Below are 23,728 nucleotides of genomic sequence, written 5' to 3'. Positions count from 1 at the left end.
CATTTCATCGCTTCAGTGAGTAAAATGTCTAATTCAAACTAAGGTGATAAAGTAAATCGGGATCCAAATGACGTGCCAGCAGGGCGAACCCAAGACAACAGTCCCTTCCTTTCCCTTAAGCCCTTCCCTGCCACCCCACCGCTTCAGCTGTACCATGATTGGAGCTTTTCAAGACCCAGGCCCCCAGAGTGGGCCTTTCTGAACCGCAGCGCCCTCAGTTCACGCCTCCATCGCTGTGTCTGATGTTGCCATAAGGCCTCCAATCCAAATCCAGTTCAGATGCCCCACCCAGGTTAGACAGTGGGGCGGAGTGGCAGCACTGGCAGTGGGACCGGCTGAGGACAGGCTCCCAATCAGAAGACCCCGAGGCGGCCACCTGGCAAGGCCTCCACAGGGAGCAGACGGGTGAGACTCCTGCAGGAAGCGGGTGCGGGAAGAGAACAATGCCGTCTGGGAGTCCTGGGTGTGAGAAGTCTGTACCAGCCCTGCTCAAGCGCACTTTCAATGTTTCAGGCAAAACCACTGGATTGTGCGGTCGATATTTTTTTTTAAAGGCAAGGTTCCTATGCTATAAGCTTATATTCACCTATTAGGATTTTAAAATGAGATGTTATAGGTAAGCAGTATATGACTATCTACAAAGTGCAATAGGTGATATTAAATCACAAAATACAAGAGTTTCCAATATTTGGTCTTGGACAACCTTTCATGATCAATTCTATAAATGAACAATCTCCTAAAATCCTGCTTTCTTAATACAGGCTTTTCTCACCTAAGTGGAAGCAAGATATGATTTTGTCCTCTTAAATTGCAACTTACTTACTCCAGAATATAGGTAAAACATTGAATATGACAACAATAAATTAGTGAAATTTTGTTACTACTGTAAATCTAAAAATAACAATAATAGAATTATGTTCCTAAATGTATACCATCAAACCAGAGGAAGTGTGCAGCTCTGTATCCCTACCGAGCCCCGAGGAGGGAGGCACCACAATACCAGAGGCCTGCCAGGCTCCAAACCTCCAGCTGTGGTCGTGTCAACAGCTGGCCCTGCTAGGGAGGACTCTGACACACACACAATGAAGTCTACTTCCCATGCACCAATCCTCTTTCAGCTCATTAATGCACCCACCTTTTAAGGAAAACTGGGGGAGAGGAGTAAGAACAATCCAACCACGTTCTTAGAAGGTTCCAAGTTATATTGTCTTGAGTTATAACATTCTAATGTAATTATACCATTTTCGCTTCTAGGAATCATCTCATAATGTAAGGAATGACATGGCTGGGCTGAGATATTTAGGAAGACATTTCCAGCAAGAGCTGAATTTCAATCGTCCTCCAAACACTACATGCTGTCTTTGTTTTATTGAGATATTTTATCTGAAGGCACTAAAACCAACCAATTGCTTCTATTATGTTACTGTCAAGTATCAACTCCACTGCACCCAATAAAGAACCAATCATTACTCTTAAAACAGTAAGATGAAGTCATTTGTAGAGACTATCAGTGGAGACTTTCTTACACTTATGACAAATCCATTATACACAAAAATGCCAATCTTGAAAACACAATTCCAGAATGAGTCCAGTTCCACTGAGGGCAGATGACAAAGTACAAGGAGCTTAACGGCTATGCTATACCAAACGGATGAAAAGTGCAGTCGATTACACTGCAGGTCTCTGTAAGTAAGTAGATAAAGCCGATCCTTCCCTGTGCGAGCACTCAGACTCCTGCACCAACAGAGCCCTCCGTCCCATTCACCTCAATGGGCTGAACGCCTTAGAAAAGGACTGATGGTCACCCTCCAAGTGTTATGCTTATTTTTTCCTTCTTCTATCCGTTTCCTGACATCTTTAACATAAGCAGGGATGTCTTCAGTCTTTTGAGCAACTGAAGACTTAGGAACAGACACACTGTCTTGAACTCTGGCAAGTTACATGTAGCCCATGTTGCTTTTGGTTTCCCATCGCTTCTTTGCTTCAAATCTAAAAGGAAGAACATAAACATCTCCATTTATTTCTAAAATATGTCACTAAAGTAACATGTTCACTACGTGCCAAAGTAAACTAAGCTTAAACGTTCACATACTCCGCTGATTACAAAACACTCATCACACAGGATGAAGAAACGCCTCCTCATTTACAATCTGACACACATCAGCACGCGTCCGAAGAAGACAACGAGTAGCAATTACACACACACCGGACCCCGAAAGCGTGTCACAGGATGTGTCCATTTCTAGGAAGCCGGTGGCGTCACCACCAAAAGCCGTACACTTACCCCCACGCAAGTTTCTTCTTTTTTCGAGCAGCCTGTGAATTTTCAGCTTCCTTTTTGGCTTTTACAAATTTATGGCAGGCAATCGCTTTGGCAATTTTTACACCAAGCTAAGAATTAGAAAGAAGAAAAAGAAAATGAAGAGTGAAAATAAAATATTCCAGCTAATATGAGACTGCAAACACTTGAGAACTTGAGGGTAAGAAAGCTGTGCCCAGAAATGAGAAACCCTTATGCTCCGGACGCCTTGAGCAACCAACTTAGGGCTGCACTGAGGTGGCCCACTGCCTCCCAGAGAACCCGCACTGGCCCGTCTCCTGGGGGGAAATGCTTCCCAAACTGAGGCCCCTCGAGGGCCCACAAAGGTTGTGGTGAAGATCCGCAGCGATCTCAGCAAACAGGAGGCCAAACAGTTTACCCGATGAGACTGCACAGACTGACAGACACCGCGTGTCTTCGCTATGGGCCAGAATGACAGCCACTCGGCATGGCCACACCAGCTACCTCACGCTGACCAGAAGCTCTGACTGGCAGTCAGAGATGTCATTAATAAAACCTGAGAAAGCGAATGACCCACTTGTATGAGGGGCAACAGCTTTTAATGCACTGACAGGTGCAAAGGCTGAGCACCAGGACCACAGGACCGAAGTCTTCCCTCCGCTGGTCCCTCAGTGCACAGTCCTCCGCACACCCATCTGCCAGGCCTATAAGGTCCAATCAAAATGAAACCTCCTGCATGGCTGGCATGGCTGTTGTTGAGCCTCGACCTATGAACCAGGAGGTTACTGTTCGATTCCTGGTCAGGGCTCATGCCTAGGTTGTGGGCTCAATTCCCAGTAGGGGCCTGTAGGAGGCAGTCGATCAACAATTCTCTCTCACTGTTGAAGTTTCTTTCTCTCTCTCTCTCTCTCTCTCTCTCTCTCTCTCTCTCTCTCTCTCTCTCTCTCTCTCTTCCCCTCTCCCTTCCTCTTTGAAATCAATTAAAAAATACATATATTTTAAGAAAATGAAACCTCCTCCTCTCCCACGCTGTCTTCTCTAACTCAGCCACCAGGCTTTGCTGCTGCCGCTCCAGCTCTTAGCGACTACAGCCACCACACTGCTTTCCCAGCTCTGCTGCAGGGCCGCCTCCGGGGGTGTCTCCAGGACAAGCGGGATCCAGTCCGAGCTAACAGGGCCTGTCTATGTGGGCGGCTCCAGGACAAGCGGGATCCAGTCCGAGCTAACAGGGCCTGTCTATGTGGGCGGCTCCAGGACAAGCGGGATCCAGTCCGAGCTAACAGGGCCTGTCTATGTGGGCGGCTCCAGGACAAGCGGGATCCAGTCCGAGCTAACAGGGCCTGTCTATGTGGGCGGCTCCAACGCGTCTGTAAGAGCCCAGGCTAAACCACCAAGGCGCAAACTCTGGTGTTTCTTACCTTTCCTATCCCTGGACTCAACGACCTATGCCTACGAGTGGACAGCAGACTTAACATGTTAAGCCCCCAAGTCCGTCACTGGTGACCGACACTATACGTTCCGTCCAGAAGACAGAACAGGCTGGGCGCTTAACGTGCTAAGCAAGAGCAGAAAGGACTGGCCGCCACTTAAAGTCAACTACAGAAGCCCAAGCGTTAGGGATCTGTTTGCCAATGAGACGCAGTGGGTGGCTCAGAGCACATGTGTAAGCAGAGAGGCCGGTTCAGCACTGAGGTCTGGCAAGCCTGACATTTATTTCTTCCAGTTGATCCTGGAGAAGTTCCTTTGGGTGAAATGAAGGAGTAGGAATCAAGCCTGCCTGGGGTTTCTAAATCAGAGCAAAACTAGATCTGATTTTTCAGTCGAGGAAAGTCTATAGGAAGAATGAAAACAACAGAAGCAACCTGACAGGTGCGGAAGTGGTCACACCAACAGGAAGGTCAAGGAAGAAAAGATCCAGTGTGACTTGAGAGCCCGCGGGTGAAGGCAGACCAGTTTCTTCTCAAAATTCAAACGAGCATTAGCGGCGCCAAGACTGCCGCCATCCCCTTCCCACGAGGATGACATGCTTTTGACAATTATAAGGGCACAGATGCATCATTCTGCCAGGCACTGCTCTCGGCACAGGAGCTACAGCCCTGGACAAAAGGATTCATTTTCACATTGTGGGCCTGGGAGAGGGGTTGCCAGGAACACTGCTTCAAGACTGGGCCTGTTCTCGATTCTCTCTTCACTTCCAGTTCTTTATCGCAGAAAAGTTCATCTAAGTCAACTAAAGAAGGCTAGGAATCGAAGGGCTGTCGCACATCCCCAAAGAGGAAATGGAGCTCTGAGGGATGCTGTGGGATGATCTATCAGGATTTCCTATCCATGAAAAACTACCCGTTTACCATAGTGAAAAAGCAGGCTAGCACCTGTCAGGTTAGGCTAGCCAATGCTGCAGTATCAAACGAATCCCCATCCCACTGGCTGAACTTTTCTTTCTCATTTCACTTAAAAGTCAGCAGACGGGCAGGGCTCTCCTCCATCTTGTGGTGCCAGCGTCTCAGCATGTGGCTTCCGAGCCGAGTTCACTGTGGCAGAGAAGAGCCGGCCAGAGGGTCTCACCCTGGCTCCCAAAAGCTTAAGTCCTCCAGAAGTGACACACGCCATTTCTGCGCCCAGTCCTCTGGTCAGAGCTGCTCGTACGGCTGGGAGTGCAGGAGAGCAGTAAGTGCACTTAGTAACAGCCTGCCGTCATAAACGCAGCTCGCTCCCTATGACTGAGATGTACTCTGGGCTCTCTACATTCACCAAAGGCTAAAACACAGAACTCCGTATTTTTCTACTTAACTATATTCCTATGCATTATCTATCAAATGTAAATTTTGCCAAGTAAACTCCCCAACAAAAGTGCCACTCAGCTAGTTTACCTTGTATTTAAATTGAGATTGTACGTTTTGAGAATGAAAAAAAAATGACCCAAAACATATTTGCATGTACCATTAACCATGTGACCAAGTTATTTTCTAAAACTGTTATATCAATGTTGTGTACCTTCATGTGCTTAAAATAAATGCTTCCCTTATTCTTGCAGAGACTATGAAGAGTGGGAATATGTGGACGGGAGGAAGAATAACAAGATCTTCTGGGGAAGAGAGTTGAAAGGAAGCTCATTTCCCAGGCAGGTTGACTAACCCGAGTTCCAGAAGATAAAGGAATATCATGCTATGTTTCAGTATTACAAACAAATAATACAGGCCAACAGGAATCCCCCTTCCCGTCTGTAAAAAGGAAAATGCATCTTCATACCCAAGTAAACATCACAAAAGCTTGGTCAATAGTTTTTATATTAAAAAACGGTTTCGGGTCATCAGATAACCATAGCAACACAGTGTGGGAAGAAAAAAATTTCTAATGAATAAAAATCCATACAGAATTTCTTGTATGTGTAGCCAAAGTATCAGCATTTTCCATATAGAACATCCAATATTTTGCTGCATTTTAATTAAGGTGTCTAAACATTATCACAAAGAACTGCAAATTGGTCAGAGCAAGCGGTAAGGAAAATTAAGCTCTAAAGGCTTTTTATCACCATATTTCAGGAACCAAGGGTGTAAAATGTTCTAATTTGGGATATATTAAAAGCCATAAAAGGTCTTTCAAAAAGATTAATGGTACTTTGCTTGGATTTAAGATAAGGGCTTTAGCTGGTTGGAAAAGCAGGGCCCTGGCTGGACCCTTGAGGCATTCATCTTTACAGCCACTTGGAAGATTTGTAAAAGCGTCTGCATAACCTCAAGCAAATGCTCCGCGACATTTTTTTAATTCCTTTCAATTTTACAGGTTTAGCATGTGTAAATCATACTGGGTTGTAAAATAGATATAATGGCACATCTTGTAACATAGTCGAGATTTTTAAAAGACAAACTTTCACCATCAAGTTAAGTTTTTCTTGCTAAACCTTGCCATTCTAGAGTTTGCTGATAATCATTTGAAGCATCTGATTCAAACAGCTTAATCTAACCCAACTGTAAAAACTTCTTATCCATTCCATAAAGTATTTTACTCATCTCAAAATTACCAGCCTGTAACAGATTTATAAAGTTTTCCTCCCTTTTGGATACTTTCAAGGCACTTATTTAAAAATACCAATTATCATACTTTACCTTTTTATGAAATAATAGGTCTCTATGAAAAATATTTATGCCATTCTCTTTTGTTCTTTAATTAAATGAAAACAGATGTTTTCTGAAGTAAAGCGGAACCATTACTGGAGTACTTAAAGTGTCAAGGTCTTTAATTTTTATATCAGTTTGGTCGACAATTCCTGATTGTCTTTACTCAAGCTCAACATTAATGTCAAGCAAGTTACCTAGGAGACGAAAGAGATCAAAGAGACAAAAACCCCTCCAATGTCTGATTAATCAAGTCTGCAAACAGCTTATTTCTTTTAGCCTGCATGCAAGTATGAAAATGAGATTCTGGGAGCCGAACACTGTGCAGATTTGTTCATTCTTATCAGAACAAAGCCAGCGGCAGCTTATTTCATGGATCATTGGCACTGTCATCAGCGCTACACAGAACGGGTGACAGCTCCTCATTTTGAGGCTTGAACAAAATTAGCAAAAAGTCGGCACAAATTAGCCTCTCATCTTTTTGGTAATATGACATTATTCATTTACTTTTTATCCAATTTTTAATTTTTTCCTTGTCAGCTATCCCTTTCTAGTCTCTTCCATGGCATCCTAAAATGCCGCCTTCTAAACAAGCAGAGAAACAGCCAAAGTTGAAATAACATGCAAAGTTCAAAAAGCAAGTAAGGGGGGAAAAGCACTTCCAATGATTTATAACGCTTTGTTTTTTATATAGCTTTCAAAACTTTGCACTAATATTGATAAACAGCTCAGAACGCCATGCAGTTGAAGAGTTTTAGAAAACTGGTAGTTCATTTCAATAAAGATGATGACGTGCTAATTAAATACGGTGTGTGCGTCGGTAAATTCTGGATGTCTGCATCGGGATTGGTACTGCCCTCTCCAGGGTCATACCTGGGATGCTGGGGCTCTGGTAACAGCACACAGGCTACACCATAGCTAGTCATTTAAACTCAGACTTTAAATCAAATCATTTCCTCTCTATTCAGAAAATAGCCTCATTTCATTGTCATCTAAAAATGTGCACGCACAGCTTTGCAAGTTTGCGTACCACATCTATCTATGTGCATGTACAATTGCAAACACCTATTATTTAATACCTACACCTTCCTATCAACTAACCCAAATAGTTTTTATTTCTAAGTATAACCCAACAAATCCTGTTTTTAAAACATATCATAAAGATCTATTATACACAAATATCATATATATTGTGTGTATGTCTGTGTGTCTATGATTCACCTTGCAATAGTTAAAAAATGTATTTGGCCCGTGATATGTGAGAAGATATACTTTGATTCATATAATCAACTTCGATTTCATAGTGCAATAGCTTATATAACACCTGTTTTAATGATGACTATTAAGGCTTCGAATTATAAGAAGATTACAGTACTCCAAAGAAGGGAGAAAAGATGTTATACTATTGAAATTACTTCTGGAAATAGACATTTATATTCAAACAACTTATCCATTCATAAGGGGGAAAAAAGCATTAAAAAATTAAGCATAAGCTGTTAGATGCTTTACACATTCCCCATAAGAAAGACAGTTTTTTTAAAAGAACTGTAGTGCTGTTTTCAGCAATTTCTTTATCTCTGTTCTTCTAAGTAAGAAAGCTTATTAACAAGCTTTGAACTTAAAATCACATTTACAATAATGTGCCATCAACAGTTTTATAAGCTAATTAGAAAAAGATTAATTAATGACTGGCTGCTAATAAAATGGCAATCATGAAGAAAGAAACCGAGGGTGCTAAGCTTCAACTACCACCAATTAAGAGCTAATTACAAACAAATTATATATGTGTTTTGCTGTGGGCTTTAATTTACTAAAATGGTTTTAATTAAAAGAGAAAACATGCTGATTAATTGAACTGCAGAAAAAATCTACAGTATAAACTGTGCTTTGTCTGTCTCTTTAATTAGACTTGTAACATCTGAAATCTTTTTTTAAGGTTTTTAAAAGCACATATAAACATAATGAAAGGGAGCATAAGGAACACCATTCTAGGTGATCATCCATCATACCTCAAAGGTTAAGACATTCTCAATGCGATGAATCTAAGCACGCGAGGAGAACCACACTCAGTACCATTTTTGCTTTTCCCATGTTAAAATGCTCCAACTTCAAGGCTGCACACAATGTTTTAGTGAGAATGAACATATGTTGAACCTCAATGTAAAGGAACTCAATGAAGTCTTTCCTTACCTGCATAGGAATAGTTTATTTTTCATACCTTGTGCTAATTATTCATCTATGTGAGATAACTGAATGACTTCTAAAAACTAAGGAGAAGAAGGCTTCAAAAGTATTAAAATCACCATTTAAAAGCCTCCCATTCTATGCGCAGACTACAAAACGATACACAGACGAACATTTAAATTAAAAAGCCACTAAGACAACCAAAGTTAATGAAAGTGAGTCAGTTCTAGATGATCCTTGACAGGCACAGACCCGCAGGGGGCTGAGAGCGAACTTGCCCAGGAAGCTGATCACGCTGCTGACCAGCTGACAGAAGCCTACGGACCGAGGGGGAGCTCTCCTCTCCCCGGAGCCCTGTGCCCTTTCCCACTGCTACTCGGGGAAATGTACACACAGAAAACGGCCCTAAGCTCTACTGTCTAACTGCAAAGAGAAAAAAAAAAGACAGAAGGCAGAGTAGTACAATTTCAAAGAAGGCCATAAAATATATTTAGCAGGCATTAATGACTTTATAATGAAATAATGTATTCTTCATATAAACCGCTGGTACTAGATTAACAGAGTAATGTCATTTCTACAAAAATAAAATAATGAAATGGAGATATTTAATTTTAAATTCTTAATATATACAAATGAGTAATATTTAATGCGCTTTTACTTTGGTTACACAATCTTCAGTGGCTAGAAATCACAATAATTAAGAAAATGGGAAGTACCTGCCATTCTTCATAAGGTCACAGGTTCTTAACAGTAGCTCACTGGAATATATGTTCAGCTTCATATCGAATTATTTTACTTTGGAAACATGGTTAAGATATTTCTACCCATTCACAAAAATAGGAAGAAACTAATTCTGCTCTCTGGATTATAGAATTAAAGGTTAGAACCACAACATTTCCTTCATTGTAGTACGTCTTTCAGGTCAGGTTCTTTCACGTGATGTGAACACCTTCCCTAAAATGTTAGAGCTCTGAAAATAGCACCGATGGGAAGTGACTTTCAACTCACCAAGTTTGGCAGCATTTCTATTCCAAAAATGTAAACAAATGTTTCCATTCTGAACTCTAGATATGATAATGCTTATGTGCCTTGATAGCTAAACCTATCAAAATTATTTGGGAAGAGGTGGGGTTTTTTTTGGGGGGGGGGGTGGGTGGGTAGGGGAGTCCCAAAGAAGGGGCAGTAATTCAAGCTCTTATTCCATCAAGACAACATGGCACGTACATCACCACAAAACTAAACCAGAATGAAAAGGGTGAACTGTAGCCAGAATCCTCACAGTGAAACTGAGCCTAACAGTGAGCTGTCCTGGGAAAACTCTGGAAGCTGGAACAAGCCCTCTGGCATCCGAAGCATTTCTGATGAAGGACCACTTCTTAGATGTTCATACAAAATGCAAAAACTATCCTTCAATGTATATATGCCCCTCTTCAATGAGAATGCCTTCAGATTTTCTAGGAAACTGCTCTAAAAACAGAGTTTTATGCTCCAAATTAATAACCTGCCTAAATTTAAGACAGCACTTAATGTGTTTAGCTAGGAAAAAATATAACTCAATCAATTCAAACTTTTTTTTTAAAGGCCATTCCTACCTTTGTTATTTTAAATATTAACAAACTATTATTATTTCAACATTAACTTTACCTATGTTTTAGAATCCAAACATTTAAGTAGTCTATTTTAAAAACTAGTAATATAGTATTTTTGTCTATTAAAAAGTAGTATTAAAATGGGATATTTTTATCATTTATACTGTGAGACCTTGATTAGGTTCTAAAAAAATACTATATCTAACAGCACTAATGGTGGAAGTCATTGCCTTTGTCCTGCATTCATAAACTCGAGCAAAAAGCTTTAAAATATAAACAGTTTATATCATTACTCCAAATGAAGATTTTAGGCCTTAGCAAAGATGTGAATATCAATACCTTGCAAATTAGTACAAATACGTGCGTGTGTGTATAAATAATATTTTAAAAAAACAACTTCTTAAACAGTTTCATCAGTATGACACAAACCCAAGTGTATTTTTCACTTCATCTCTCCTCCAAAATTGTAGGGAGCCCAAAGCAACATCACCACATGGCAAAATCAGAGGCAGCAGCACAATCTAGGCTCTAAACACTGAACCTGTTTCTATACAAATTCAGATCACAGACATCCTACGGTCACCACTAACCTAAGGCAGTGATGGCGAACCTATGACACGTGTGTCAGAGGTGACACGCGAACTCATTTTTTTGGTTGATTTTTCTTTGTTAAATGGCATTTAAATATATAAAATAAATATCAAAAATATAAATCTTTGTTTTACTATGGTTGCAAATATCAAAAAATTTCTATATGTGACACGGCACCAGAGTTAAGTTAGCGTTTTTCAAAATGCTTCCCTTAGGTACTAAGGGAAGGTGATTCTGGAGAAAAAGTGCTTGCTGTGTCACAACCACAGGGTACCGACAGCCTTATTTTGGCATATTTTTGAGGAACTGTATTCAAGGCCCATCCCCAAACATTGTTCTACTTTTGGCTTCATTTTTCTCAGTACTGGTCCTACCCTATTGGTTTCACAGGCTTATAAATGTTAAACATCAAAAATTAGTTTCACTTATTATGGTTAGAAAAGGCTTACAGAACTCTGGGATCTGTGCCTCTGAGCAAAGGCTTTATCAGCTGGCCCCAGTCACTGCTTCTTGAAAAAAGAAAATGCTCCTGATTAAAAACCAACATACCTGATTTCCAAAAGGGTACTCACCACGCATGTATACATTTAATTACAAAGGGTTTCTGTCCCAACTCACAATTACCTCCTTCTCAAAATCCCATCTCATCTCCATGGTGTTTGAGAGCAAAGGGATAAATATAAAAAATTAAATCTCAAACTATTTATTAAGAAATTCCATCTTGATTACTTTATTCTTCATGGGCACTTAATTAACATAGCATCAGTATCTTTCCAATGTCTGTGTCTGAACAGCAAACACCTTCCAGATGTTTTCCCACTCAGGCAAAGACAAGAATAGGACTCAAATTATTGTCTTCTTTTCATGAGAATCCTCAACCCACACTAAATAAATTTATTGTAGTAGAACAAAGCATCATATCTGTATGACTGTAAAAAGGGCACTTGAGAAAAATGTTTACTATCCTTACAAATGCTGAAAATACCATGTATTCCTATAGCAATCGCATTTGTCGTAAGTGTGACAGAAAATAGCCCTTAAAATGGAAAACGCCTAATCTGTACGATACAATTCCCACTTCTGAAACAGCAGTATGACAAAGCAAAACGCAGAACTAGAAACCGAATACCCTCCAAGGAAACACATTTATTTCTGAAGCCTCCAAGGCACACGTCTGTGCAGCCTCACGGGCAGCTTCGCAGCAGAGAAAGGACAGCTCACGAGGAGCACGGGCGAGGCAGACAAGGTGGAGTGAACAAGCAGCGCTGCCTGCCACAAGCCACAGGTGACCGTCTCCTCCCAGGGCATCATTTAAGCTTCAGGAAAGAAAGATAACTTCTAAATCCCTAAGCCTCACTACTGGACATAAAAATACAAACCTCACTAAATACTTACAGCTGGCAGCCAAAAATAGAGAACAAACAAACGGCCATCGATAGATTTTTGACATCTAATGATGTAAGAGTGAAATAGTATTTCCATAGAAAACTTTATTAAAATAGTAATTTCATCACTCGTCTCAGTTAGAAAATGCTCACCTGTAGGTGAGTAAGAAAGAACAGTATACGCGGCCAACAGTTTACACAGATGCCTGATGATGCTGTCCACATACTCAAACCCCATGGAGCAGTTACAGCTTAAGAATAAAATGAAGAAAGGGGAGAGATGCTAAAAGTGAAAGCTATAGTAGCGAGGACAAAAAATTTTTACAAAACAATAGCAACAACAACACATATGCCAACATGAGCCCTTTACTCTACGTGTGCCCTTGCCTAGCAACACCTAGCAGTGATTCCCCCCAGAAGGTGCAAGTCAGAATCTTCCAGAAGCCTGGTACTTGGAAAAAGAATATTCAATATATCTATTAGTTTTATACTATAAACTATACCTTTTTTTTTTTTTTAAAGACTGAAAATTCTTTAGGGCTGAGGGAAATGTGCAGTATATGAAATAAGAATGCATTCTGGGGAGCAAGTGTTAGAAAAACATTGAGATGTGGCATTACCACACAGAGAGCGTTATATAAGCTCTCCTCCGGGAGAGTTAAACTGAGGTAATGATGCAAACAGGAGAAGAAAGCTAGCAGCTAGCCTTTTCATCATAAGGGGCAAAAAGGTCTCTGAACTAGGTAAAGTCATGCAGTATTTCCACCGTAAGTTTTAGACTTAATTTAAAAACATTAGAAACAAAGATATTTGTAAATAAATGGCAGAACAAGAGGGAAGAAAATGGACTGGAAGGAAAATCATAGGTCAAAAATCTGAATACTGAACTTACTTATGATCATAAAAAATGTACATTCATTTTAGAAAATTTGGAGATAAGAAAGGTTTGACTTACCTCTCGGGTAGCTAGCTGGTTGCTGAGCTCCTCGGCCTTCTCAATATTCCACTCTTCCACAGCCTGGTCTATGCTCTTTTCAAGGCCCGACTAGAAAGAAACAAAACCTGAAACTTAAAGGCAGGAAAGAAAGGCAAACAAACATTCGCTAGCAAAGACTATGTAGCAGGCTACAGTTGGAGAACCACTGACCTCAGCGACGCCTTCCGTTCCCTCCAACATCTTACCTTGTTTAGGCTTTCCCAACCATTTCTCTCAACTACTTTCACATCCAGGTGCTTCAGCAATGTCAGAGAAAGTCAAATAACTCAATCCACTGGCTTCGCTAAAAGCCATTTATCCAATTCAATTCTGCCCTTGACAGGCTCCACAGTCCTCTGACACTGTTACATGTCTTTCCCATGACTCCAAAGACCCTCAACCCCACCTCCTTCCTTTCCAGACTGTAACTCTACCCCCACTTTACGGGAGCGGGAGAAGGGAGGGAAAAGAAGAACCAAGGATATGTATGTCCTTTCTACAATCTTCCTCTCCTCCACCTCAAAAACGTTATCTTCAGGTATCCTGTTCTTCATTCCTTACTGCACCCAGGAAAGAATCATCTCCCTTGCAAGACAAACCCCACTTCCTGTGCTCACCACAATCCCATCTGCTTTCATGCTATCCAGAACCTTGCTCTTTAAATTTTCTGCCCCCATCTTTCTTTCATCCTACAAACAAGCTTGTTCTCCCCATTCTGGACCAGGGACTGGATGGGATGACTCAGCCTCTTTCCTCAAACTGATTTCTTATGTTAATACTACTTCTCTCTCTTCTAAAACACTCTCATCAGTTGCCCTGATGTCATCTCATTCCTTAACCGTCTAAGCCACAGAGTCTATGGTCACAGGAGACACCAACTGTTGTCCTTTCACCTGCGCATCTTTTATGTTAACCACATCCACGTTCTATCGCCCCCAAATATCTATCTTCAATCTCCTTTGAAGTCCCTTATCTCTTGTTGCCCCTTAGTGACAGTACTCCTGCGATTTGTGATTGACCCCTTCTTCTTACTCTTATTTCACACCGTAATTCAATCCTAGGCCTTCAATTAATTCTTATAAGCTGCTTTGGATCTCTATATAATTTAAAGCATCTGACCTTTCACCTTATCAAGATCTACAGCTCCAGCTACTTCCTAGTTATCTTCATATTGAAGGTAGCGTCCTCCCTTTTTTAATTATGTCTAAAAACAAGTTCCTCACTCCCGCCGGCTTCTCCTTTAGAGCTAACTACCCTATCAGTCACCCCTGATAAAATCCGCAGTCAGCTTCAATGCCTCCAATTCTGTGCTCTTAATTTAACTGTTTTGTAGTGTCTCTCATTTCTCCTTTCTGTGCTTCTTCAGGGTGTCATAATCTCGTTTGAAAGATTATAACCACCTCCAAATTGGTCTTCTATCTTTCTTAAGCGGATACCATGTCATTATCTAGCTTAAAACAACACCACTTTCTTACTCCTTTTGAATAGCACCCAATTCCCTTCATAATAGAATCTCAGTACCTGTACCTGGAATATTTTAATTAATATTTCTTTTTATAGTCAAAATAAACTATTTTCATTTAAGAAATACTAAAACAATGGCCTCTCCTTCCTACATAGAACATTAGGTATCTCCTCAAATGCCACGGAGATATGTGGAAACAAAACATTAATATCAAACTTTAATTTTCCCTGCACCACAAATTCTGGGGTAGCCTGACACCTCACCCCAGACCTGCTCTCCAGTCTTTCACCTCAGCAACCTGGTCTAACAGCAGCCATTCTTGAGCCTGTCCTGCGTATTCCACATGGCAGCTCTGCTGTGTCCGTCCAATTAGGTAGGCTTCCTGAGATACGGATCATCTGGGTGCCACATTCCCTTACTCCAGACGTAGAATAACACAGGTCAGCGAGCAGAGAGGAATCCAACCTATTTTCCCACCAATGCCCAAGAATAAACCAGTGGTCTGTTTATTCAGCCAACGTGCTACTTCCCTTTGGCTACCATGGATGGGCCACAGCTTACAAGTTAATGTCACAAAGGGGGAAACAGGAACATTCCCCTCTGCTAGAAACTTGTATGAACTGCTGAGCTTAAAAATATACTTTTCACTTAAAAATAAATCATCTAAAATTATAAATGTATCTCTTCACCATCAATCAACCTCCATTATCCAGCCATCTGGAGCAGTGTCTACGGGAGATGGCACAATATAGTAGAAAAAACAATGGATTAGGAGTCAGGATTAGGAGTGGTCACAGCTCTGGATAAATGAGGTACTTAATTCTTAAGTGGCTGTTTCATTAAAGAAAACCAGTTATTGGCTTGGATGACCAAAACCCTCTCCTAGAAATAAAATCCTAGAATTCCACTTACATGTTCAACTTTTTATTTGCACTTTTAGAAGATATTAACATTCCAAATGCTTACATTAGTACAAAATCATCCTTAGGTAAACACTTCCATCACCTAGCACCATAAGCTAACAGCACTTGACAAAGAGCATGGCTGGTGAGGTCACAGTCCAGCTCCTCTACTTGACAAAGCTGGAATCACAAGTTCACACGTAAAATTCTGTTGTGTGAGTTCCTAATGCACATGCCCTCAATGATGCAACACCACCCAATGGGTGAATATCAGGTTTTTCATGAGAAATACTGATTAATCAGAAAATGGTAATGATCTCTACGCACACAGTCATCTATGGCAATGACCCACGACGGAGGCACACACAGGTACAGCAGACCTGGGCCTCACCAGGCAGGACCCTGTGCTCTGGCCCTACCACTCAGTGGTCTGTTTTCATGCTGCTGCAATCTGTCCATCATTCCTGCATGTGAATATGTACGTTCCTCATGCATTCAAACCTCTACTCAGTATTAGTCATCTATACAAAGACCGACAACTCCCGAATGTGTTTCTAAAGCTGGCTCTCCTCCAAGCTCCTGCCTCATCTTACAACAGTCTATTCGCTTCCTGCTGGCTGAGATCACCCACGCCCCACGCTGAACTCTGGAGGCCCCACTCTAAATCTTCTCCCCTCCCAAGCTTTCCCATCTTCATAGCTATTACCTTTCTGCTTAAGGTAAAACCGTGAATGGCTTTCCCTCCTCATTCTCCAAATCCTCCCCACTACCTCGCCAACAATCCAGAGGCAAATCCTGTCAATTCTACTTCTGCCGTATACCTCAAATCCTTCCACTGTTCTCCTTATTCAGCAGTAGCATTCTTGTTCAAGATGGGTCTTGTTCTAGAAGGGTCTCTTAACTGCTCTCTTCTCACCTACTTTTGCTGCCCCGCAGTCCATTCTCCACATAATAGCAATCTTTTTAAACACAATTTAGATCATGTAACTCCTTTTAACTGAAAATCCCTGAATGACTCTCAACTGCACTGTCACTAAAACCCAACTCCTTTCTCTGCCCCTGAAGGTCCTAGAGTTGGCTCCCTACTTGCCGGCCTCTCCAATCTCATCTTGGGCCCCCTCCTCCTCACTAACTGCACGCCAGCCAGGCTGACCTTAGTGACTCCAATGTCCGATGATGAACGACTCTTTCCTCCCTAGGATCTCTAGCCAGGCTCTCACTCTGCACTAGCATTCCTTATTTAGATGGTTCCTTCCCTCCTTCAGGTCTCAGTGAAATGGCATCTTCTGAGAAAGGTCTTCCCTGACCACAACAAGCTAAAGTTGGGGCCTCCATTTGAATTTCTTCACAATACCCCATTCATTTCCTTAACAGTTTTTGTTAATGATTTGTAACTATATATTTAGTTCTTTATCTAGCACCTTGTTTGGCACAGAGAAGGCATTTTAATAGTCACTTAATGAGAACTACCTTTGGCAAGGTTAATTACAAACATTTTCTACTGAGTAATATAAGATGCAATAAAAAAAATCAACAACACTTTACCTTCTCAATTTTTTTCTTTTTAACAGGGGGTTCAAATCTGTCATTGACTCCAAAATACTGAGTAAGTTCCTTCAACCGGGTTTCACTTGAGGACTGTTCACTATAAAAACATAAACAATACGTTTTGCACTAAATGTACTCATTTTTATTTTTACTGTTTTTAATTGGTTACTACAATTATATTACAACAACTAGTTCTTATGTTTCAGAGGTAATTAATTTATTTGTACAAATTCTACAAATACTAACTAGAATAGACAAATATTTTCAACTCCACCTACCTATGAGATTCTTCTTCATTCTTCAATTTACCTGAAAAGAATTCACAGTGTTAATAGCTAAGTATTTAGTTATTTCAAAATTACATTTATTAAAAATTAATGGGCTCAGTCGCAGTTTAACATTAGCACTATTGACAATTAATCTGAATTAAAGCAAAATACCTTTTCTGGAGCGTTTTCTTTTTTTCCTTCTAAATCTTGAAGATGAGATTTTCTGTTCAGAATGTTTTTTATGCAATTCTTGAAATTTCTACATAAAAGTAAAAAAAAAGCAAATATATTTTGAAGCAACACATACATCAAAAACTAACAAGTAATAAAACTATTCTATTCCAGCATTTATAAACACATATTTAAGTTCTTCTTGAGATACTATATTCTCCAAGGCTCTTTCACAACCTGAGTTTTCATCTTACTTTATTTCTAAATATTTCTAGATAAGTCAAACTGATAATCTGAGAGTAAAATTCAATGACTCATAGATAACAAAAAGATAAATTAAGATAGAAATTCCTCCTGTATCATGTTAGGCAAAGTAGCTAATCTTACTAAATGTTTTCTTCCCCTATTTATGAAAAACAAAACAAAAATGAAAGCAAATATCTGAATGGCCAATGGAATGACTACAGACCCACCTGGTAATAAAAAAATTCTGGGTGAATTTTCCTACCTATTACCTCCCAAGAACATGTACACTCTGACCATGGCAGAGACACACAGGCATGTACAAACACAGGCCATACTAGGAACACATCAGAGAAAACCTACGTTCCATATATGTAAGGGAACTCCAGAAGGACACTCTTCATATGCATTTACATTCGCCTCTGCTTCAGTGTTTGGTCCATCTGCAGGGAAATCCGTGATCTCTGTTTCTGTAATGGTCCCAGCTTCTTCATCTTCCTGTAAGTTAGGTCCAGAGTTCTCTATTGTGTCTTCATCTTCAGAATTCAACTCAACATCACTTTCATTTAGGCCAGGAGGTAGCAGCCCACTCCACATCTTTTCTTCTAAAGGGAAAAGGGTGAATTTAGACCAATTTAAAGTAGGCATGCAAAGAATTTTAAAACCAGTAAATGACATCCCAGAGTCTAATAAATATACCTATAGTTTGGGAACAGTCCAGCTAAACTTTTTAAAAATCTATAATAGGATATGCCCCCCATATTAAAATTAAACTTTGTATAAAAAAAAAGTGTAAAGCAGTTTAGCAAGTTGTTACAAAATACATCTATAGGTGAATGACCTAAGAATATAGGACCTTGATTCTCTATTATATGCATAATTTTGCCTTAAAAAAAGGAAATCCAGTAAAAGCATCCATTGCTCGAGAATGGTAAGAACCTAACAATATGCCCTGCAGGCCATGTAAGAGCTATATTACTATAGTTCAAGCTATACCAACTAGAGAAGAAAACAAAATTGAATGTTTCGCCTGTATTGGGATATATAAAACATTCAGGGGACTTACTAAGGAGCAGGAAAACAATTATTCAAAAAGAAATTTTCTAAGCTGTACAAGTAGTTTGAGGAAAGTGTGATGGTGAAAAGGATATCCTAGATTAAAATTTTATACTATTTGCTAAACTAATATTAAATGGAATATAGTCCTAACATTTTAACAAAAACATACTATATTTGGTAAACTAATATTAAAGTCCAAAATAATATTTAGCATTAGTTATACTGTCCATTTGTAGAACCATTAGCTAGTGTTTAATAAAAATAATGTTTAAAAATTGGAGTTGTAGTCAATTTGTTCCAATTAAGATAACTGAGTACATTTTCACTATAAATGGCATAGTCTATTTTAGAATATATATTGAGCCAAATCCATTTTGTTTAAAAGTTGCCTGAAACAGAGAAGTTGGTTGTAGTGCTCATGATTACTATCAACCTGAAGGAATAAAATGAATAGAAATCTTTCCTGCTAAGTTTTCTACCCCGTATTGTGATTAATTAACCTAGTAACAAAGCCACCACCATTCATCTCTGAGACAAAGACATCATTATTCAGAGCTTTTCCATAACTGTGAATGGACCTCCTCCCACACCCAAAGAATCAGATCTTACTTTCTGCCACTTTGGTCCAGACTCATCAGCTGTTAGCTCTCAGAAACATCCTCACCAAAATAATCTCTTGACTTTTTAAGAGGAAGGGTCTGACATATAACTGCTCCCATTGTAATCCTGTGTCTACCATATACTAGTAGTATATGGAAATCATTTTTAATACCTCCGTTTTTTCATCTGTAATAATAAGGCATACAGGCTTATTCTGAGGATTAAATGAGATAAAACCATGAAAACATTCAACAGTATTTAGGAGGTTCTAGGGGCTCAATCAGTGCTAAGTTCTTTTCTGCTATTATTCCTGTGGCTATGTACATTTTGATCATTTCTATCACGGATGGCAGCATTCATTCATAAGGTCGTTTTGAAGTTTCTCATGTTTGAAGTGTATTCGCTTAACAATTGATGCAAATCATTGACTTCCCTGATTTCCACAGGCTGACATGAAGTTTCTATAAAAAATGTAGGTGTCTGGTTTTCTGAATAGAGCAACAGACCCAGAAACAAATCAGCATGAAGATAATGGGGCTTAAGCTTCAAGGCTTATTTGCACAAGACACTATACCTAATTTTATATTTAGAATATGTATTCCAAAATTACATAGGCTCCCAACCCCAGGAAACCTGGATGCACCCCTACACCAGCCTGAGGACTTGAAAAGCTGGAATGGAGGTCATCTTGAGACACTCTATTAGCACCAAGGACATCATATAAAATACACCAATATTAAAAAACTGATGTGATGTTATTAGTAAAAATATTTCTACTCTTCTGAAAAGCAGGGCGAGGGGAGCAATAATAAGTTCCATCATCACTGTGATACTGGCACAGAACATACCTTATGCTCACTTTCCATTTCAGGATTTAAGTGTAGTAACAAATTTCAAATATTGCTTTAGCATAACTGGGGTTCTTCTATGCTTGAAACCACCGTTTCTTTTCCCTATCCACAGTATCTTTTGCATGCCCTCTGTGTGCAGGCACTCAGGACATGGGACAGCATGTACAAAAGGCAAAAACGCCTAACTTCATGGAGCCGACATTCTCCACAGATAACTCACCGAGGAGCCTGCAAGCGGCGCAGCCCCACGGCCAGAAGCTCGACTGTAAATCAGCCAATACGGAATGGCAGCCTGTGACATGCTTTGGGCTCATGTTCGAAAACACTGTTTTCTATTCATAGCATAGACATGTCTTTCATCCATTTCCAATGTACTACGTTAGGCCTCATGCTATTTCTGTTTTGGCTATTCTGATTCTCTCGTTCTTTGGATCGTCTCTCCCGCCACATCTATCAGTGTATATTCCTTTATTTTAAAGCAGATCACTCCAAATTACCTTTTCAATGTGAAAATTACTCAGCCTTTCCCAGGAGACGTGGCATACCAGGAAACTGGAAACTTAAGTTTTTTTAGTGCACATTCTAGCCAGATCTATACAACAGTCCCTGAATTAATACAAAACCTATCAGTTTTAAGTCTGTAATTAAAACAATTTTTAATTTAATCATTTTGCCCCCCCCCCAAAAAAGATGCAAATGATTCAGAAGCCATTTTTACTCTATGGTTTTAAATATCACCTTCTTCATCTCATACACTCTCTACTTCTGAAGTTAAGATTATTTTCCTTTCCACAATTATTCTTTTAAAAAATTCTGTGTATACTACACAGAACACAGCTTTAGTCCTGGGCTGATACAACTTACTATGAACTGAAAATATTTACGTATCATTCTAGTCTGAATGATCGGGTTTTCTTTTGCCCTTGAAAACCACCATAGTCACTATTTATTTAGCACACTTGGCAGATCACAATGCATCAAGAACATGACATAGTTCAGCAATTCCTAATCTAAGGTTTTTATAAAGTTTTATGAAGATAGTAATGGAGGTCTCTAAGCTAATTTCAATATTCAAAGCCCAATATTTTTCCCCCCTCAAACAATATCAGCCACATCTACATGAGGAGACTTAAAATCAATGAAGCATTATTCACCACATATTCGTTGATCAGAAGGTCTGATTGGTAGCTACAGACCTGATTTTTATTTAAAAAAAAACAAAACACACCACTAATGAATATACGTTAATAGACACAATCTTTCAAAACATGGCACCCAGGGAGATATCAAATTATAATAAAAGGCATTTGGGGTTGTGAAAGGATGGGGAACAGCTGGTACAGGGGAAAAGACTTGGTTTTGAATGTCAAAGACGGGTTCCTGTTCTGAACAACATAACTGTGGGCAAGACAATGCATTTTGCCTGGTCTCCATTTTTAAGCTATAAAATGAAAGTCTGATCAGATGATCTCTGAGATGTCCTGCAGCTTTCAAATGTTTCCTTATGGATCTTAATATTATATGTGCCCAAATACTCAGTCACCTCACTCTTTGCTGCAATACTCCATTCTCTTCCAGTGAGATGCAATAGTGATTGGACCCCTCCACCCCAGGAGATACGGCCCTCTCAACAACCTAGCTGTCACAGCCAAAATTGATAGTTTTCAGTTAGTGGCACTTCACACAGGACATCCTAAAGACAAGAAAACGCATTATGACAGAAGAAACAGAACTGGGAAAAGGAAACAAAGCAGGTCATTGCTATTCATAATATACAAACGATGTGACAAGTACTGACTTACCACTAATCTCACAACCGCACTTCCACTAGGAATTACTACGTCTTACAAATAAGGTGGCTGACTTGCGTAATGCAGTGATCCACTTACTTTACAAAAATGGAACTCATGACTTCAAATTATAAACTTTTAGAGGACAGAGACAAAGATTTGGAAGTGTCTCAAGAATGACTCTAGCGGTCTACCCTATAATCCTAGACTTGCTAAAATTTGATTAAGAAATTTTTCCCCCCACTGTTTAAGTACAGAAAACCATGTAAGATGCTACACTAAACTACATGTATCAAAGTCACATTCTGGCAATACTGTCACATTTGTGGCCCACCAGGCGGCTGCTTATAATCAAAACCCAAAAGATATAATCCAAGCAGTTTAATGAGTAAATGTCTCATATCTCCTGTGTCTGGTATTCCAGAATTTCAATGCCATTTTCACCAAATGATAACGTTTTATTTACATTTTGTACTCAATTAGAAATAATCACAGGAATCTGAACCTTGTCTGATATGAATTTAACCTTGTATAACAATCATAAGCCACCACCCACCCACCAATCTGAAGAGGGTGTTAAATAATTTACATGATAATCAGTTTCTATGGCTTGGAATAAGTTACTTAACTAAAACACTTTTAAACATGTATCATCAATACCATCAACAATCAAGAATTTTTTTTAAAAATGTACCATCAACATTAACGTAAACATCATGTTTACTTTCATAAAATAAACGTGTGTTCCCTCGTCTCAAAAAGGTAGGAAGTACAAGCGAATCACGGGCCTGCCTTCGGATTTGTTACCAATCCGATCACCCAGATAAACTATGGATGCATGTAGCAGGACTCTGCACGCACACACGTTTTCATTAAAGAGGGTGCCTGTCTAGGTCAGCGGAGGACAACACACTTCCTTAGGCCCAAGAACGACGTGCAGTTAGCCAGCAGCACAGCGAGGCTCATTTTAAGCCGGACGCTGCTGGGGAAACACTTACGTTCCTGACGGCAAGAGGGTGGCTCCAGCGAGGGTACCTCTTCCTGCCGGGCCGCCCCGCCCGGAACTCGGCGGGCCCCTAGGGGCAGCGTCACTCCGGTCCCCACACGGGACCCCCGCCCCGGCCCCGCACTAGGTGCCGAAGGTTCCGGGACGGGAGGTCCAGCCGGCGGACACTTCCATGAACTGCAGCTCTTTCCCGGGACACAGCCATGGTAAACGGAAGCTGTTTCCCTAACTGAAAGCCCTCTCCCCCTCTCACCTGGGCCGGGCCAGGCGGGGACGGAGAACCCTCTCCAACCCACCGGCTGGGGAAGGCGCTGCGACGCCCCTTCCGGCACTTCGGAGGCCAGGCCGGCCGACGCTCCCGCGGGCCCAGGGCGGCTCGGGAGAAAGGCTGTGAGGCTCCTCCACTGGCCCCCTCACTCCCCGAAGCGGGGGCTCCTCCACCCCTCACGCCGGAGCCCGAGCAGCCCGGGAGTCAGCCCCACAAACAGCTCTACTCACCCGTCCGGAGCCAGCCGCCCGGCAGCCATCTTAAGACCCCGTCAACATCGCGCCTTCTCATTGGCTCTGACCTCTCAGCCAATGGGCTGCGGCCGTTCTGGCCTGGCGGTCGCCGTGGCAACCGGCCGCGCTCAGCTCCAAGGTGAAGTTCACTGAATGGAGCGGTGGGTTTCTTTCCACTTTTCTCTCGCCGTAGTCCCTCTTG

The 23,728-nt window shown here is 40.6% G+C and overlaps 1 protein-coding gene across 6 annotated transcripts; it reads right to left on the bottom strand.

Moving 5' to 3' along the window:
• Window positions 1–1,184: 1,184 nt before the first annotated feature.
• Window positions 1,185–23,587, bottom strand: FAM204A (family with sequence similarity 204 member A). 6 transcript variants are annotated; one of them, XM_036335839.1, is made up of 8 exons: window positions 23,524–23,587; window positions 18,083–18,324; window positions 17,477–17,564; window positions 17,315–17,345; window positions 17,034–17,133; window positions 13,101–13,190; window positions 2,285–2,391; window positions 1,185–1,989 (listed from the first exon to the last, which is right to left on the bottom strand). In XM_036335839.1, exons 1-8 carry the CDS (start codon window positions 23,582–23,584, stop codon window positions 1,938–1,940), a joined length of 771 nt encoding a protein of 256 aa, XP_036191732.1. In that variant the 5' UTR covers window positions 23,585–23,587; the 3' UTR covers window positions 1,185–1,937. The 6 variants fall into 6 exon arrangements, with proteins under 6 accessions (XP_036191732.1, XP_036191730.1, XP_036191728.1 ...); XM_036335837.1 differs by lacking the exon at window positions 23,524–23,587 and adding an exon at window positions 23,279–23,303; XM_036335835.1 differs by lacking the exon at window positions 23,524–23,587 and adding an exon at window positions 23,018–23,230.
• Between the last annotated feature and the right edge of the window lie 141 nt (window positions 23,588–23,728).

The sequence above is a fragment of the Myotis myotis genome, unplaced genomic scaffold, assembly GCF_014108235.1.
Source record: "Myotis myotis isolate mMyoMyo1 unplaced genomic scaffold, mMyoMyo1.p scaffold_m19_p_15, whole genome shotgun sequence".
Classification (NCBI taxonomy): domain Eukaryota; kingdom Metazoa; phylum Chordata; class Mammalia; order Chiroptera; family Vespertilionidae; genus Myotis; species Myotis myotis.
Note: the sequence above shows the minus strand (reverse complement) of the source record. Positions and strands in the feature narration are given on the sequence as shown.

Bases quoted from the DNA above. Each gene is read 5' to 3' on its own strand.
- FAM204A (XM_036335839.1), bottom strand. From the start codon at position 23,584: ATGAGAAGGCGCGATGTTGACGGGGTCTTAAGATGGCTGCCGGGCGGC. The intron at 17,346-17,476 runs GTATTTTGCTTT...AATTCTTTTCAG, and splicing joins AAGAAAACGCTCCAGAAAAG to GTAAATTGAAGAATGAAGAA. The intron at 1,990-2,284 runs GTAAGTGTACGG...TCTTCCTTTTAG, and splicing joins AAGAAGAAACTTGCGTGGGG to ATTTGAAGCAAAGAAGCGAT.